The sequence below is a fragment of the Pantherophis guttatus genome, chromosome 8 (genome assembly GCF_059756535.1).
Source record: "Pantherophis guttatus breed Tessera chromosome 8, ASM5975653v1, whole genome shotgun sequence".
In the NCBI taxonomy this organism is placed as follows: domain Eukaryota; kingdom Metazoa; phylum Chordata; class Lepidosauria; order Squamata; family Colubridae; genus Pantherophis; species Pantherophis guttatus.
The window spans coordinates 79,551,677-79,567,583 of record NC_142070.1 but is presented as its reverse complement, the minus strand read 5'-3'; the positions used below and the strand labels follow the sequence as shown (position 1 = coordinate 79,567,583).

Sequence of the window (15,907 nt, the reverse complement as noted above, 5' to 3'; positions counted from 1 at the left end):
AATGGAATAGAATTAGAATTAGAATTGACCGGAACGGAACGGAATGGAACGGAACAGAACAGAACAGAACAAATATTGGAATGGAATGGAATAAATAATAGAATAGAATAGAATAAAATAGAATAGAATAGAATAGAATAGAATAGAATAGAATAGAATAGAATAGAAGAATGGAATGGAATGGAATGGAATGGAATGGAATGGAATGGAATGGAATAGAATAGAATAGAATAGAATAGAATAGAATAGAATAGAATAGAATAGAATAGAATAGAATAGAATAGAATAGAATAGAATAGAATTCTTTATTGGCCAAATGTGATTGGACACACAAGGAATTTGTCTTTGGTGCATACGCTCTCAGAGATCATAAAAGAAAAGAGACATTCATCAAGAATCATAAGGTACAACACTTAATGATAGTCATAAGGAAGCAATATCAATATAAATCGTAAGGATACAAGCAACAAGGTTACAGTCATACAGTCATAAGTGGAAGGAGATGGGTGGCGGGAACGATGAGAAGATTAATAGTAATGCAGACTTAGTAACTAGTTTGACAGTGTTGAGAGAATTATTTGTTTAGCAGAGTGATGGCATTGGGGAAAAAACTGTCCTTGTGTCTAGTTGTTCTGGTGTGCAGTGCTCTATAGCGTCGTTTTGAGGGTAGGAGTTGAAACAGTTTATGTCCAGGATGTGAGGGGTCTGTAGATATTTTCCCAGCCCTCTTTTTGACTCGTGCAGTATCCAGGTCCTCCATGGAAAGCAGGTTGGTAGCCATGGTTTTTTTCTGCAGATCTGGAGTTTCAGCCTCCAGATCCTTAATCTTCTTAGTTGCTCTTCTCGGCACCCTTTCCAGAGTTTCTCAACATTTTTTTTTTTTTAATTTTAAAAATATAAACTTTGTTAAAACACATATAAAACATATATAAAACACATATAAAACCATTTACACAACAAACAACATATAAGTAAGTTAAACTTTTGAAGCATTTGTTTCGTATTAGTTTTCCAATTAATACAGTTGTAGTTATTCCCCTTAATCTTACTCTAATAATTTTCTTTTCCATTTCTCCCCCCCCCCATTTTCATCCCCTAAGAATTCCCCCCCCCCTTATTAATATATACAATACATAATGAGATTATGTCTTTCTCTTTAAAATTCCCTCTATAAATTTATCCGCTAATACCCAGGATCGTATTAGCTTTTTTTTTTGGCTGCCGCCGCACACGGCTGGCTCATATTGAAGGGATTGTCCACTAGGACTCCAGGTCCCTCTCACAGTTACTGCTATTTCACCTAAACTGTAGTTGTGCATTTTGTTTTTCTTGCCTAAGTGTAAAGCCCTTGTTTTACAACCGGACCGGGGACTGATTTGGGGGCGTGGCCAGCCAATGTTATTACCGGTTCTCCGAACTACTACAAATTTTCGTGCGAACCAGTGCGAACCGGGAGCAATCCACCACTGACCCATGTCCAGGTCACTAGGGCATGTTGTGGCTCCGTTACCTGAGCCTGTGTCATCGGCAGGAGAGGACTCCGAGAGTGAAGGAGAGGAGTTGGCAAGGCCTCCCTCTCCAGGACCCTCCTCTCTGGCAATGCCTTCGGTGTCCGCCGAAGGGCAGGAGATAGGGCCGGGGCCAAGCACGTCCACGCAGCCACAGGTGGACAGTGATGAGGGTAATGAGTCTTGGCTGGATCCACGCCAGCGTCGCAGAGATAAGCACGCGCAACAGAAGAAAAGGCGTGCCCGAGATTAGGCTGAGTCACTGGACCACACCCCACAGGGTATAAAAGGGAGCGTGGTGGCCAGTCAAACCTTGTGACGAACAAAGCTGAAAGCTTCCACGCCATTCTGCATTGCTGGACTTTTGCTATAGACTTTGCTGGATTATCTTTGGACTTGATTACTCTGTAATTATTGAGCTGTTTGCTTTGATGTACCAGAAGCGGGGAGAAGTTATCTCTCCTCTTTGTAAGTAATAAACTCTTGGCAGGCAGCCACTAGGTTGTTGGCAAGTTCTATTATCATAAGGAAAAGGATTTTGTCGGCTGGTTTGGTCTTTAACTCTTGGACGTCTGTTGGTGTGCGCGCGTGTGGGACGGGGACAGAACAGGGCAGAGAACCGGTTGTTAAATTATTTGAATCCCACCACTGGTTGTAAGTTGCTTTTATCAGGGCCGTTGTCATTTCAGACAGTCACTAAATGGATGACGATAAGACGAGGACTATCCCTCTGGCCGAACTCTTTATCTAAGGAAATGAAAACGTTCACCTAATTGGGTGGAAATCCGTAAGATCCGAAGCGTTATTCCTGGGATCTTTTGTCTTTGCAGTGCTTCGCTGTTCGTTCCTTGGGATGGGTAGAGATGGGGGAGGAAGATTTGGCGCCTGGAAAAAGCAGCGTTGCGGTGAACAACTGCATCCGGCAACTCTCGTACTGCAAAAACGACATAAGAGACACCGTCGGCATTTGGGGAGAGGTAAGCAACGTCGCCATTTTATCCGTAAGTCCTTCCTTCGTTCTGTCCGGCCACTTGGGTCTTCCTGCTTCTTTGAAGGGCCACGCCAACCTTCTCTGGGAGAAGATCTTTTAGACGACGCACCTACTATCTTGATACGACTATTTGTATTTTGGATGGAGAGATGGAAGGCTCCTTTGAGGTTGTAGCCCTGACAGGAACTTCTTCTCTAGTTTTTGTCATCCGTGATGGTGATGAGAACTTCATCAGAGAGCCTTCACAGTTCTAGGGAAGCCTCAGTGGAATGTTTCCTGCCTGGAAACTTCTAAACGGGTCACCATCAACTCCCAGAATTCCCCAGCTACTGTAGTTCTGGCTGGGAATTCTGGGATACGAACTCCACATAAAGTTGTGATCATCTATTTTTATTTACACCGGGGTCTAAACTTAGACCTTAGCAATTTGTGGACTTCAATTCCCAGAATTCCCCATCCCAGCATCACCAGGACTAGATGCTGCTCTCTGAACCCTGCTCCCTTCTAGCACTGATAACGTTCCCTAGTTGGGTCATGAAACGTCTGCCAGAAAACCACCAAGCTTGGAGAGCAAACCAGGACCCCGTGGTTATATTTTTCTTATGCCCGCCTTCTTTTTCTGAAATAAGTGTTGCAAGGTGAAAAAGATTTGTGCTGAATATTTTTTAAAATTCCTTTCTCCCTCCCTCCCTCTCTCTCTCTCTCTCCCTCTCCATCTCTCTCCCTCCCTCTCTCTCCCTCCCCTCCCTCCCTCTCTCTCTCCCTCTCTTCCACCCTCTCTCCCTCTCCCTGCCCCTCCCTCTCTCTCTCCATCTCTCTCCCTCTCTCTCTCCCTCCCTCCCCCTCTCTCTTCCTCCCCTTCCTCTCTCTCCCTCTCCATCTCTCTCCCTCCCTCTCTTCCACCCTCTCTCCCTCTCCCTGCCCCTCCCTCTCCCTCTCTTTCCATCTCTTCCCCTCTCTCTCCCCCTCTCCCTCCCTCCCCCTTTCTCTACCTCTTCCTCCCCTTCCATCCCTCTCTCTCCCTCCCTCTCCCACTCTCTCCCTCCCCTTCCCTCTCTCCCTCTCCCTCTCTCTCCCTCTCTCCCTCTCCCTCCCCCTCTCTCTTCCTCCCCTTCCTCTCTCTCCCTCTCCATCTCTCTCCCTCCCTCTCTTCCACCCTCTCTCCCTCTCCCTGCCCCTCCCTCTCCCTCTCTCTCCATCTCTTCCCTTCTCTCTCTCCCTCCCCCTCCCTCCCCCTTTCTCTACCTCTTCCTCCCCTTCCATCCCTCTCTCTCCCTCCCTCTCCCACTCCCTCCCTCCCCTTCCCTCTCTCCCTCTCCCTCTCTCTCCCTCTCCCTCCCTGTCTCCCTCCCTCCCTGTCTCCCTCTGTCCCTCCTCTTTCCCTCCCTCCCTCTCTCTCTCCCTCTCTCCCCCCTCCCTCTCCCTCCCTCTGTCTCTCTTTTTTTTTACTTAGGGAAAAGACATGTATCTCATCCTGGAGAACGATATGCTCAATTTGGTTGACCCCATGGATCGTAGCATTCTTCATTCTCAGCCCATCGTTAGCATCCGAGTTTGGGGAGTCGGTCGAGATAATGGCCGGTAAGTTCGCAATACCTTTTGTCTTTCTTTACGAGATGGACATTTGCGCGTATTTCCGATAGACGTAGCCGCCGATAACCTCTTGGATGTATCTTTGTGTTCTTCTTCTTCTCGTTGTTGACTAAATGGCATTTTAAGTACGTCGGTAGGTTTATCATGACACGGAGGTATCTCACCAACGTCTCCTGTCTTCTCTCGTCTCCTTTTCTGGCACAACCATGGTGAAGAGATTGAGACCTGATTTCATTTTAGTAACAATAGACTTACAGCCCTCTCTAAGCGGTTTACAGAGTCAGCCTCTTGCCCCCAATAATCTGGGTCCTCGTTTTACTGAGGAAGGAAGGAAGGAAGGAAGGAAGGAAGGAAGGAAGGAAGGAAGGAAGGAAGGAAGGAAGGAAGGACTAGCAATAGAACTTAGAGTTATATGCTGCTTCACAGTGCTTTACCGACCTTGGAAGGATGGAAGACTGAGTCAACCTTGAGCCGGTCAGGATCGAACTGCTGCCAGTTGGCAGAGTTAGCCTGCAATACTGCATTCTAAGTACTGTGCTATCAAGGAAGGAAGGAAGGAAGGCAGGCAGGCAGGCAGGAAGGAAGGAAGGAAGGAAGAGCAATAGCATTTAGACTTATATACCGCTTCATAGTGCTTTTACAGCCCTCTCTAAGCGGTTTACAGAGTCAGCCTCTTGCCCCCAATAATCTGGGTCCTCGTTTTACGAAGGAAGGAAGGAAGGAAGGAAGGAAGGAAGGAAGGAAGGAAGGAAGGACTAGCAATAGGTCGGTAAAGCACTGTGAAGCAGCATATAACGAATTTTGATCTCGTAACCATAGGGTGGGGAGGAAGGGGCACCGCAGCTGTCCCAGGTGTGAAAAACTGTCACAAACCACGTTTATCCGTGGAACGGTCACTAAACAAATGGTTGCAAACTGAGGATTACCTGTAATGTAAAACTAAGCACTAGGGCAGTGTTGGTGAACCTTTTCAGCACCAAGTTCCCCTTCCTTTCCCCCACTTTTCTCCCTTTCTCACCTTCTCTCCTTCTCCTGTCCCTCCTTCCTCTCCTTTCCCCTTTCTTCCATTCCTCTCTCTCTCCCTCTCCTCTTCTTACCCTCTCCTCCTCTCTCCTTCCTTTCTCGTTCGTTGTGGGATATTTTCCTTGTTTGGTATCCGAGCCACTCCAATATTCTAGCCTTCCAGTAAATTAATAATATTTGACAAGGTGAGGTCTGCTGGCAATCCTTTTCTGCATTGCTGATTTTCCACTCCCCATCCCATGTTCCACTGCTCTGTCTTGTGGTTCTGTCCAGCTTCGTTGGGTCTCGTAAGTGCCGGAGACCGTCCCCGGGGATCAAAGGAAGCCTTTGTTATCACAACAGTGTCATTCACAGCCTTGTGATTCAGTGACCACACTGAATTTTTAACGTTCCCCATTGTTCTCCTCCTCTGGCATTTTCAAGATTCTGTTTTTTAAAGTTAACTACGTGCAAATCGTCCAGTTTCCATCCATTATTCCTTGTCTGGCCTTCGGGTGCTTTGGAAAATAGCTTGACCCCCTTCCTCCTCTCTGTGGCAGCCCCTCAAATATTGGAAGATGCTATCCTGTCTCCCCTGGTCCTTCTCTTCACTAGGCTAACCATGCCCAGTTCCTGCAACCGTTCTTCGTATGTTTTAGCCTCCGGTCCCCTCATCATCCTGGTTGCTCTTCGGATTTATTTGAGGGTTGTTTTTTTTTTGGTGTCAGTGAGAAAATATTTGATCCTGCATTTTAAAGCATGTTGGCAAAGTCTTGATTTTTTTTTTTTTGAAAAGGCGCTGGGATTTTAAGCTGTTTAAGCTTCAGGTGTCTTTTGATGCTTCGGTGTTAACGTTTAACGGAGCGAGCAAGATTCCTTTAGCTCTTTTATCTTGTCATGAAAAGGCAGCTCAGAAAGGATTTGATTGAAGCAAAATTCTACCTCCAACATGGGCCTTAAGATGTCCTTTTCCAAAATATCAGAGCAACAACGGTTCTTAAATCTTCCTCTTGCGTTGTCGATCATTCAGTCCTCTTCTGGTCAACTATGGGCAAAATATGGGCATTTTATTCTAGATAGTTGTTGTTCTTAGTTGCGAAGTATGGACCACGTTCCTCCAGGCCTTCCTGTCCTCTACCATCCTCTGGAGTCCATTTAAGCTCCCGCCGACTGCTTCAGTGACTCCATCCAGCCACCTCGTTCTCTGCCGTCCCCTTCTTCTTTTGCCCTCCATCGTTCCCAGCATTAGGCTCTTCTCCAGGGAGTCCTTCCTTCTCATCAGGTGGCCAAAGGATTTGAGTTTCCTCTTCAGGATCTGGCCTTCTAAAGAGCGGTCAGGGTTGATCTCCTCTAGGACTGACCGGTTTGATCGCCTTGCAGTCCGAGGGACTCGCAGGAGTCTTCTCCAGCACCAGAGTTCAAAGGCCTCCATTTTTTATTCTTGGGCTCGTAGGCAAATGGTATTCCTTGCAAATGTTCCCATTTAGCTACATTACACAGCCAAGCTGAAGGATCCGTTTTTTCCTCAAGTTATAATCCTTTTGACACACACACAGACACACACACACACACACACACACACTCCTAAACCCAAACATACAACATTGTGGGACCTTGAAGCATTTTTCATTCTCGAAACCAGGGGTGAAATCCAGCAGGTTCTGACAGGTTCTGGAGAACCGGTAGCGGAAATTTTGAGCAGTTTGGAGAACCGGCAAATACCACCTTTGGCTGGCCCCAGAGTGGGGTGGGAATGCAGATTTTGCAATATCCTTCCCCTGGAGTGGGGTGGGAAGGGAGATTTTGCAGTATCCTTCCCCTGGATACTGGGGTGGGAAGGGAGATTTTTGCAGTATCCTTCCCTGGAGCAGGATGGGAATGGAGATTTTGCAATATCCTTCCCCTAAAGTGGGATGGGAATGGAGATTTTGCAGTAGCCTTCCCCTGGAGTGGGGTGGGAATGGATATTTTGCGGTATCCTTCCCCTGGAGCAGGATGGGAATGGAGATTATGCAATATCCTTCCCCTGAAGTGGGATGGGAATGGAGATTTTGCAGTATCCTTTCCCTGGAGCGGGGTGGGAAGGGAGATTTTGCAGTATCCTTCCCCTGGAGTGGGGTGGGAAGGGAGATTTTTGCAGTATCCTTCCCCTGGAGCAGGATGGGAAGGGAGATTTTGCAATATCCTCCCCCCCTGGAGCAGGGTGGGAATGGAGATTTTGCAGTATCCTTCCCCTGCCACACCCACCAAGCCATGCCCACAGAACCGGTAGTAAAAAAAAATTGGATCTCACCACTGCTTATGACCATTTTTCTTACGACTTACAACCATTGCAGCGTCCCCAGGATCACGTGATTGACATTTGGACACTCGGCAACCGACTCATATTTATGACGGTCACAGCATCCCGGATTCCCCCTTTTGCGACCACCTGACCAGCAAAGTCAGTGGGGAAACCCACTTAACAGCCATGTGACTAATTTAACAACTGTAGAGATTCACTTAACAAATGTGGAAAGGAAGGAAAGCCGTAAAATGGGGCAAAACTCACTTAACGAATGTCTCGCTTTAGCAATGTAAATTTTGGGCACCACTGTGATCGTAAGTGGAGGACTACCTTGCAAGCAGTTTAACAATGAACCCTTGTAAATCTGTTTTGTATGTAATCTGCATCTACATAACTGCTCTATATTTCCCTCTTTCTTCCCATAAAATCCTGTGTCAATTTAGTAGCTGAGAGCTCTGGATCCCCAAAGCTTGAGCCTTATAATAAAATGGATTAATCCAAAATAAAGGTGTTACCTTCTGATCTTGGATAATAAAGGACTATTTCTCAAGCTTGACAACTTTAAGATAGGCAGACTACAACTCCCAGAATTCCCCAGCCAGTATTTTATTACTAGGTGATAACCCAGCGTTGCCCGGGTATTTATTTATCCCAATCCCCCTTACCAGAGGGAGCCCTTTTGTGGAGTGCTGTGAAGCCGTTACCATGGCAACTCCACTGTGCTGTACAGTAGAAGCCATGTTAAGGCACAACAGGCTGTATCTTAACAGAACTTGAATCCAATATGCACACTATCACTGTCAAAAGTACTGTGATTTGACACTGTAGATATAATTCATTCCTTTTCATTTCAGCAGCCCAGGCGTTCCAGGGTTATGCTGGAACGAACACACACACACACATACACACACACACACACCCCTAGGGGTGTTAGGGGTGTCTTACCCCCACAGTATTTTTTTCCAGAGAGTAAGTCATCTGTGTACCAAGTTTGGTTGAAATTGCTCGAGGCGTTCCAGAGTTATGCTGGAACATACACACATACACACATGCGCGCACACAGCCATTTTTATATAGAGAGAAGATTTGTTCAATTTATTTCCGGCCGGAGTACCACCACAGTGAGATGAGCAGCAAATAAATGTAACAATGAAATAATAAATACATACCTAAAAGATCTTTTATTTAATAGTAACCTCAAACAATAACTTAAGTCTTTCCTGGACAAAAGAAACGATTGCACAACGAATGCATGCCAATTAAACCACATGTATTTCTTTTGCAGAGGTTTTTTTTTTTTTACTTTGATCCCGGGCACTTAATAGTTAATTTGAGCCGGCGATCAAACGGGAGAAAGGAACCTTTTAATAATTGAATAATAAGAGATGTGTAGAGGGCAGGGCGAAGCGGGAGGAGTGGCCGAGATCTTTTCCTAGACAGAGAAGCGTGTGAGATTTCGATCGTTATTTTTTTTTTTTTTTTAAAAAGCGATTTTTAAAACAGGGAGGAAGCCGGGTGAGTTGCTCAGAAAAAAAAACCCAGCGGCATCTTTCTGGATTGCATCCCCCCCCACCCCCCCACCCACCCCCCGTCACTGAGCAAAGCGGGGAATTAGAACATCTGGCGGAAGAGTTGATCGGTCCAACTTGATGCAGAATGAATGAGCTGTCAAGCCCCACTCCCTAGGGATGCTGGGGGGGGGGGAGGCTCTCCAAAAGAGGGGTGGGGACTTGGTTGAGGAATGAAAGGAGGGGGAGATATACGCTTTGTGCTGATCTCTATGCAAAGGTCTGAAGGGGGGGTGAGTGGAGGGAGCCTGGAAGACCCTCCCCAACGAGCTGCCTGCTTCGACCTGCCGGCTTGAGAAGACTGTCGTTATTTCTTGCCCTTAAATGAGTAAGGTCAGAAACTTAACTGCGAGCGGCGGTGGATGGATTTATGGAGATCCGGTGCTGAATAAGCAAAGAGCTGCCCCTTTGTCCTGCTTTCCTTCCCCCCGAGTCTGAGGAAAGCCAATCTTTGCCGGCTGAAGGATCCTATGTTTCTTCTCCAAAGTGTGATCAAAAGCCAAGGATGCCTCTCGTTTTGTTTTGGGGTGTTTTTTTTTTGAAGCCATGGCACCTAACAGCTGCTGGACAGGCTTAGCTGGATCCACGGTGATGGTCGAAGGAGAATTGCGCTGTGAGTAGACTTCCTCCGTGAGTAGACTTCTCCCCTTGGCAAAAACCGGCAGGAAACTGGAGGGTCTTGGATCCCTCAAGATCTTTCTGGTAGCTTTTTCTTTTTTAAAAAAATAATTGTATTTATATTTTTTCCTTTAACCTACACGAGTGTTTGGTGAACGGTGTAATTGTCCAGGTCAAATTACGTCAAACAGAATACGAATAGCAATGATAATAATATTTAGGTATACATGATAATTAACGGGACGCGGTGGCTCAGTGGCTGAGATGCTGAGCTTGTCGATCGAAAGGTCGGCAGTTCGGCGGTTCGAATCCCTAGCGCCGCGTAACGGGGTGAGCTCCCGTGACTTGTCCCAGCTTCTGCCAACCTAGCAGTTCGAAAGCCCGTAAAAAAATGCAAGTAGAAAAATAGGGCCCACCTTTGGTGGGAAAGGAACAGTGTTCCGTGCGCCTTTGGCGTTGAGTCATGCCGGCCACATGACCACGGAGACGTCTTCGGACAGCGCTGGCTTTTCTGGCTTTGAAACAGAGATGAGCACCGCCCCCTAGAGTCGGGAACGACTAGCACGTAGGTGCAAGGGGAACCTTTTACCTTTTATACATGATAATAATCTTTCAACTTCTAACATTTACCTCTGACAGCTTTTTATGGGTGGATTATTTGGTGGGAGACTTGTTGGGTCCTGGGAGGGGGGGCTGTGACGGGGTTCGGCCACCGACCTGCTTAAATGGGCACCTCGGCGCCTTCATCGCCCCCCCCCTTCCTCCCCTTGCTGGACAATTTGTTCTTAAGAGTTCAGGGGGTCGGATTGGGGAGGAAAATGTTGAAATGTTGGCCAGTATGAACCGGATATTGAAATATGGACGTATCTGGAGGCGCCAACCTGGTCTTCTTGAGATTATACGAGATGCTAGGTTCTTATTTTCGGATTCTGGAGCATTTGCTGTTTCATTGGAGAAGCGTGGAAGGGAACACGGGATATTTTCTGTAGCCTTTGCTCGATGGATGACACCCTCTTGCATTATTGCTCTAATGAATTTGTTAATAACAGAGTTTTGCAAGTTGGAGACCCACAAACGCACCCCAAGATGAAGAAAAGCCTCCTTCCTTTGAACCAAAAAACCCCCCGAAATACACACACTACGTGAGAGAAATGCTGTTAGAATCGGTGATCAATCTCGGCTTTTATCCTTGCTCTCATCTGCTGAAGAATAGAAAACAGAGAAGTGTCTTAGCGGTGTGTTAAATGATATATATATATATATATGTTTTTAAGAAACCTCATGAAGGTGTTTGAAGAGAGGTTGTGTGGACGAGCAGAGTCCTATCAATCTTTCTTTTCTTTTCTTTTCTTTTTCTCGCCCCTCGGCCCACGTGTGGAGAAATTTCCGCTTTTAACAATTGTCTGGCCTTAACTGCATTGGTTTTCCAAGGATGAAGGATAAAGACGGCGGACTTATTTTTGCTGTTAATGTAACCCGATCCGTGGAAAATTGCACAAAGCCATGACTTTAATTATGCCTTTAGAGCGGTTACTTCGCCATTAACATAATTCAGCGACAATGAGGAAACGGGGCTTTTTAAATTATTAATTTCTGAAATGTGTTTTGAGAGGCACACGTATTGTAAATAATTTATTCTGGCAACAGAAAGCTCTTTCTTTCTGTCTTTCTTTCTTTCTTTCTTTCTTTCTTCCTTCCTTCCTTCTTTTCCATCCATCCATCTTCCTCCCTCCTTTCTTTCTTTCTTTCTTTCTTTCTTTCTTTCTTTCTTTCTTTCTTTCTCTCCTTCCTTCCTCCCTCCCTCCCTTCCTTCCTTTTTCCTTCCTTCTTCCCTCCTTTCTCCTTCCTTCCTTCCTTCTTTTCCATCCATCCATCTTCCTCCCTCCCTCCTTTCTTTCTTTCTTTCTTTCTCTCCTTCCTTCCTCCCTCCCTCCCTTCCTTCCTTCTTTTTCCTTCCTTCCTTCCTTCCACCCTCCCTCCCTCCTCCTTCCTTCTTTTCCATTCATCCCCCGCCCTCCCTCCTTTCTCTCTTTCTTTCCTTTTTTCCTTCCTTCCTTCTTTCCTTTCCTTTCCATGCCCTTCCTTCCTTCCCTCCTTCCTCCCTCTCCCTCCCTCCCTCTTTCTTTCTTTCTTTCTTTCTTTCTTTCTTTCTTTCTTTCTCTCATTTTCCTTCCTTCTTTCCTCCTCCTTCCTTCATTCCTTCGTTCCTTCTTTTCCATCCATACTCTTCCCTTCTTTCCTCCCTCCCTCCTTTCTTTTCCTTCCTTCCTTCCTTCCTTCCTTCCTATATACACTGCTCAAAAAAATAAAGGGAACACAAGCAGAAGACATCTGAGATCTGAATGAATGAAATAGCCTTATTAAATACTTTGTTCATTACATACAGTAGTTTTTTGTTCCCTTTAGTTGTTCGAGCAGTGTATAAACTACTGTATGTAAAGAACAAAGTATTTAATAAGGCTATTTCATTCATTCAGATCTCGGATGTCTTCTGCTTGTGTTCCCTTTATTTTTTTGAGCAGTATATTTTGAATACTGTATATACATCACTTTTGAAAATCGTGCGTGTGATTTTTGAAAAGATGCACGAGATCTGTAACGGTTTAATGTCGCAGCCGGGCTGAATATAAGAAGGGGAGCTACTGATTGGTGACACGAATGGATGATTAGAAAATGTAGGAGTCTAATGAGATCTTTAAAAACTGTCGTTGTGGTACCCTTTTCAGGTTGCCTTTAATTCTGTTCAATTCTGCTTAAATTGGGGGGGGCAGAGAAAGTTATAATAATTGTGCCCGTCAGTTCAGATTGGAAGTGGAAAATATGATTTGGAACACAGGTGGATAAGCACAAAACACACCTGTCAGGAATCCTTCAAATCAAAGCATGCTTCTTCCCACCTTGTTTTGCGGGTGCAAAAGTCAATCCTACAATCCCAGGAAAATGCACAGTTACACTTGAAAGCAGGGGTCTCCAACCTTGGCAACTTTAAGCCTGGTGGACTTCAACTCCCAGAATTCCCCAGCCAGCTGGCTGGGGAATTCTGGGAGTTGAAGTCCACCAGGCTTAAAGTTACCAAGGTTGGAGACCCCTGCTTTAAGAGTTGTTGACTTGAGCTCTCCATGGTCCAAAATACCTTTTATTCCACAAATCCAAAGCCTAGCACATATCTGATAACGACATTCTTATCTTCAAATGTTGGTTCTTGGAGGAGGATCTGGGGAACCGGAGATCAGTCGGACTGAAGCTCCCTAACTAACAAAACGAAATTCAATGTAGAGAAAAGTAAAGTCTTACACTTAGGGAAGAAAAACCCAAAGTACACATATAGACTGGGTGAAACCAGGTTTAATAGCAGGAACAATTGAATTGGGAGGGACTGCTAAGGATTTGGCAGAGCAAATTGGGGCATTAATTTAACTGAATATCTCTTTCTATATAAAAGCGAAAACCACTCACACATTAATCACGAAATCTCCAGAACCGTAAAGCCTACAAACTTGAAATTTGCCACGTATGTTCCTCTTGGCTTCTAGGTGCTCACTAAGAAAGGATTTTTCAAAATGACCATCAGAGCATTAGTATTTTCTATATTATTATAACACGCTCTGATGCTAAGGAGTTCTACTCCCCCTCCCCACCTGAAAAGAAATCTGTTCCAAGTGCAAAACACAAGCAGAGGAGAAGAGTTTCACTTTCAGTTTTACTTTCACAGCAGCAAGCAGCTTTACTACAGAACAGTTGAGCTAAGCCACGCCCAGCCTCCTTCCTGTCTCTTTCTTGCTCACACAGCAAATACTGTCTGAGTTTCCAAACACCCCTCAACTCACTGACAGGATGCTAGCCAGATGAATACCGATGGATGCTGCGGGCTGGGACATTCTACTCTCCCCCCACCTCTGTTCCAACTGCCAGTTGCATTATATTAACACACACTGATGCTATGGAGTTATACATTCTACATTAAGTTTCAGGCTGCAAATGTCAATTTATCAAGCCCGAGCACATCAGTGACTCCGGCAGCATTGCTGATCAAATGGGGATCTATTCATTTGCATGCTTTTCATAAAATATTTGGATGTCATATTTCTTAAGGTGCAATCAAGATTTTTATAGCCATTCATACAGTCGAGACAAAATTGAAAGCTATAAAAAGCTGCTTTAGAATTCAGCGTTCGCCTTGAAGTAGATTTTTTTTTTAAAAAAAACACACACCCAGCCTTACGTGGTACATTCAGCTGCATAAAGAAACTTACTCAAAGAATGTGCAATAATACAATACAGATAGTCCTCAATTTACAGCAGATTATTTAGTAACCGTTCCAAGTTAAAACGGCGCTGGAAAAAAAGTGAGTTATGACCATTTTTCAGACATAACCACCGTTGCAGCATCCTCACGGTGACGTGATCAAAATTTGAAGGCTTGGCAACTGGCATGTACTTATGCCAGTTGCAATGTCTCGGAGCCACGTAATCTCCTTTTGCGATCTTCTGACAAGCAAAGTCAATGGGGGAACCAGATTCACTTAACAACCCTATTGCTAATTTAAGAACTGCAATGATTCACTTAACAACTGGGTCAAGAAAGGTCATAAAAAGGTGGGTGGATGGAAATTAAATTCTCTATATATCCTTTATATTTAGCATAAATTCTCCTTCCTTCCTTCCTTCCTTCCTTCTTTTCCATTCTCCTTCCTTCCTTCCTTCCTTCCTTCCTTTTCTTTCTTTCTTCCTTCTTTTCCCTCCATTCCCCTCCCTCCCTCGCTTCCTTCCTTCCTTTTCTTTCTTTCTTCCTTCTCCTCCATTTTTCTTTCTTCCTTCCTTCTTTTCCTTCCTTCCTTCCTTCCTTCCTTCCTTCCTTCCTTCCTTCCTTCTTTCCTTCTTTTCCCTCCATTCCCCTCCCTCCCTCGCTTCCTTCCTTCCTTCCCTTTCTTCCTTTCTTCCTTCTCCTCCATTCTCCTTTCTTCCTTCCTTCTTTTCCATTCTCCTTCCTTCCTTCCTTCCTTCCTTCCTTCTTTTCCCTCCATTCCCCTCCCTCCCTCGCTTCCTTCCTTCCCTTTCTTCCTTTCTTCCTTCTCCTCCATTCTCCTTTCTTCCTTTTTTTCTATTCCCCTTCCTTCTTTCCTTCTTTCCTTCCTTCCTTCTTTTCCATTCTCCTTCCTTCCTTCTTTTCCCTCCATTCCCCTCCCTCCCTCGCTTCCTTCCTTTTCTTTCTTTCTTCCTTCTCCTCCATCCTCCTTTCTTCCTTTCTTCTTTTCCATTCTCCTTCCTTCCTTCTTTTCCCTCCATTCCCCTCCCTCCCTCCCTCGCTTCCTTTCTTCCTTCCTTTTCTTTCTTCCTTCCTTCTCCATTCTCCTTGCTTCCTTCCTTCTTTTCCATTCTCCTTCCTTCCTTCCTTCCTTCCTTCTTTCCTTCCTTCCATTGAGGTGATATGGCTGGCCACGCAGAAGCAGAATAATGGTTAGACCTCTGTTGCATTGTAAGATAAGACAGATGTGCTATTAAGTATCGAATGGAGGCTGTAGTAATCTTCCTTCCTTCCTTCCTTCCTTCCTTCCTTCCTTCTTTTCCATTCTCCCTCCCTTCCTTCCTTTTCTTTCTTTCTTCCTTCTCCATTCTCCTTCCTTCCTTCCTCCCTCCCTCCCTTCCTTCCTTCCTTCCTTCCTTCCTTCCTTCCTTCTTCTGATGTGATATGATGCTGGCCAAGCAGAAGCAGAATAATTATTTAGCTTTTACAGCCATGAATATGGACTTGAAAGATCTGTGTGGGTTACAGCATAACATCCACAAGCCAGTGAATTATTGACGTAAGCCTTTCCATTATTAGTCCAAATGAAACTTAAACCCAAACAAAATAAGAAAGAGGAAATGTTTTGGGCGGATCCATCAGAATTCCGTTTTTAATACTCTGAAGTTAGAGTTATTAGATCGAGATTTCAACTTTGGTGTGGCGTTGCCTTATACGAGTTATATTCGGCACTCAGTGCCGAAAAGGGAGCACGCTTCTGCGCGCACCTGAACCACAATCCAGAAGAGGAGTTGTCTGGGGCGCATGTGCACACCCGAAAATGAACTTCCGGTTTCAGCTACTGAGCTTCCGGTTTCAGCCAGCTACTCTTCCGGGTTTCTGGCGCGCATGATGGCAAACCTAGAAAAGGAATGGGCAATGCCGTGCGTGCCAGGCGACATGGCTCCATGTGCCACTTTGGGCACGCGTGCCATAGGTTTGCCATCACGGCCTTACACCCTCTGGCCAAGTGTTATGGGGTCTATTACAGGGGTGAAATCCAGCAGGTTCTGACAGGTTCTGGAGAACCGGTAGCGGGAATTTTGAGCAGTTCGG

General features: G+C 45.3%; 1 protein-coding gene across 15 annotated transcripts in view; it reads left to right on the top strand.

Annotated features, from left to right (window-relative positions):
• The window catches only part of APBB2 (amyloid beta precursor protein binding family B member 2), a 123,172-nt gene that overhangs the window by 83,275 nt on the left and 23,990 nt on the right, over positions 1 to 15,907 (top strand). For 14 of the 15 annotated variants that reach the window (XM_087875453.1, XM_087875458.1, XM_087875456.1 and 11 more), the window contains 2 exons: positions 2,339 to 2,485; positions 3,953 to 4,080. In XM_087875453.1, the coding sequence (XP_087731579.1) occupies positions 2,339 to 2,485; positions 3,953 to 4,080 (275 nt within the window). Of the gene's footprint in view, positions 1 to 2,338; positions 2,486 to 3,952; positions 4,081 to 9,022; positions 9,563 to 15,907 lie in introns of those variants that run through there. The other variant, XM_087875465.1, reaches the window with a different exon arrangement.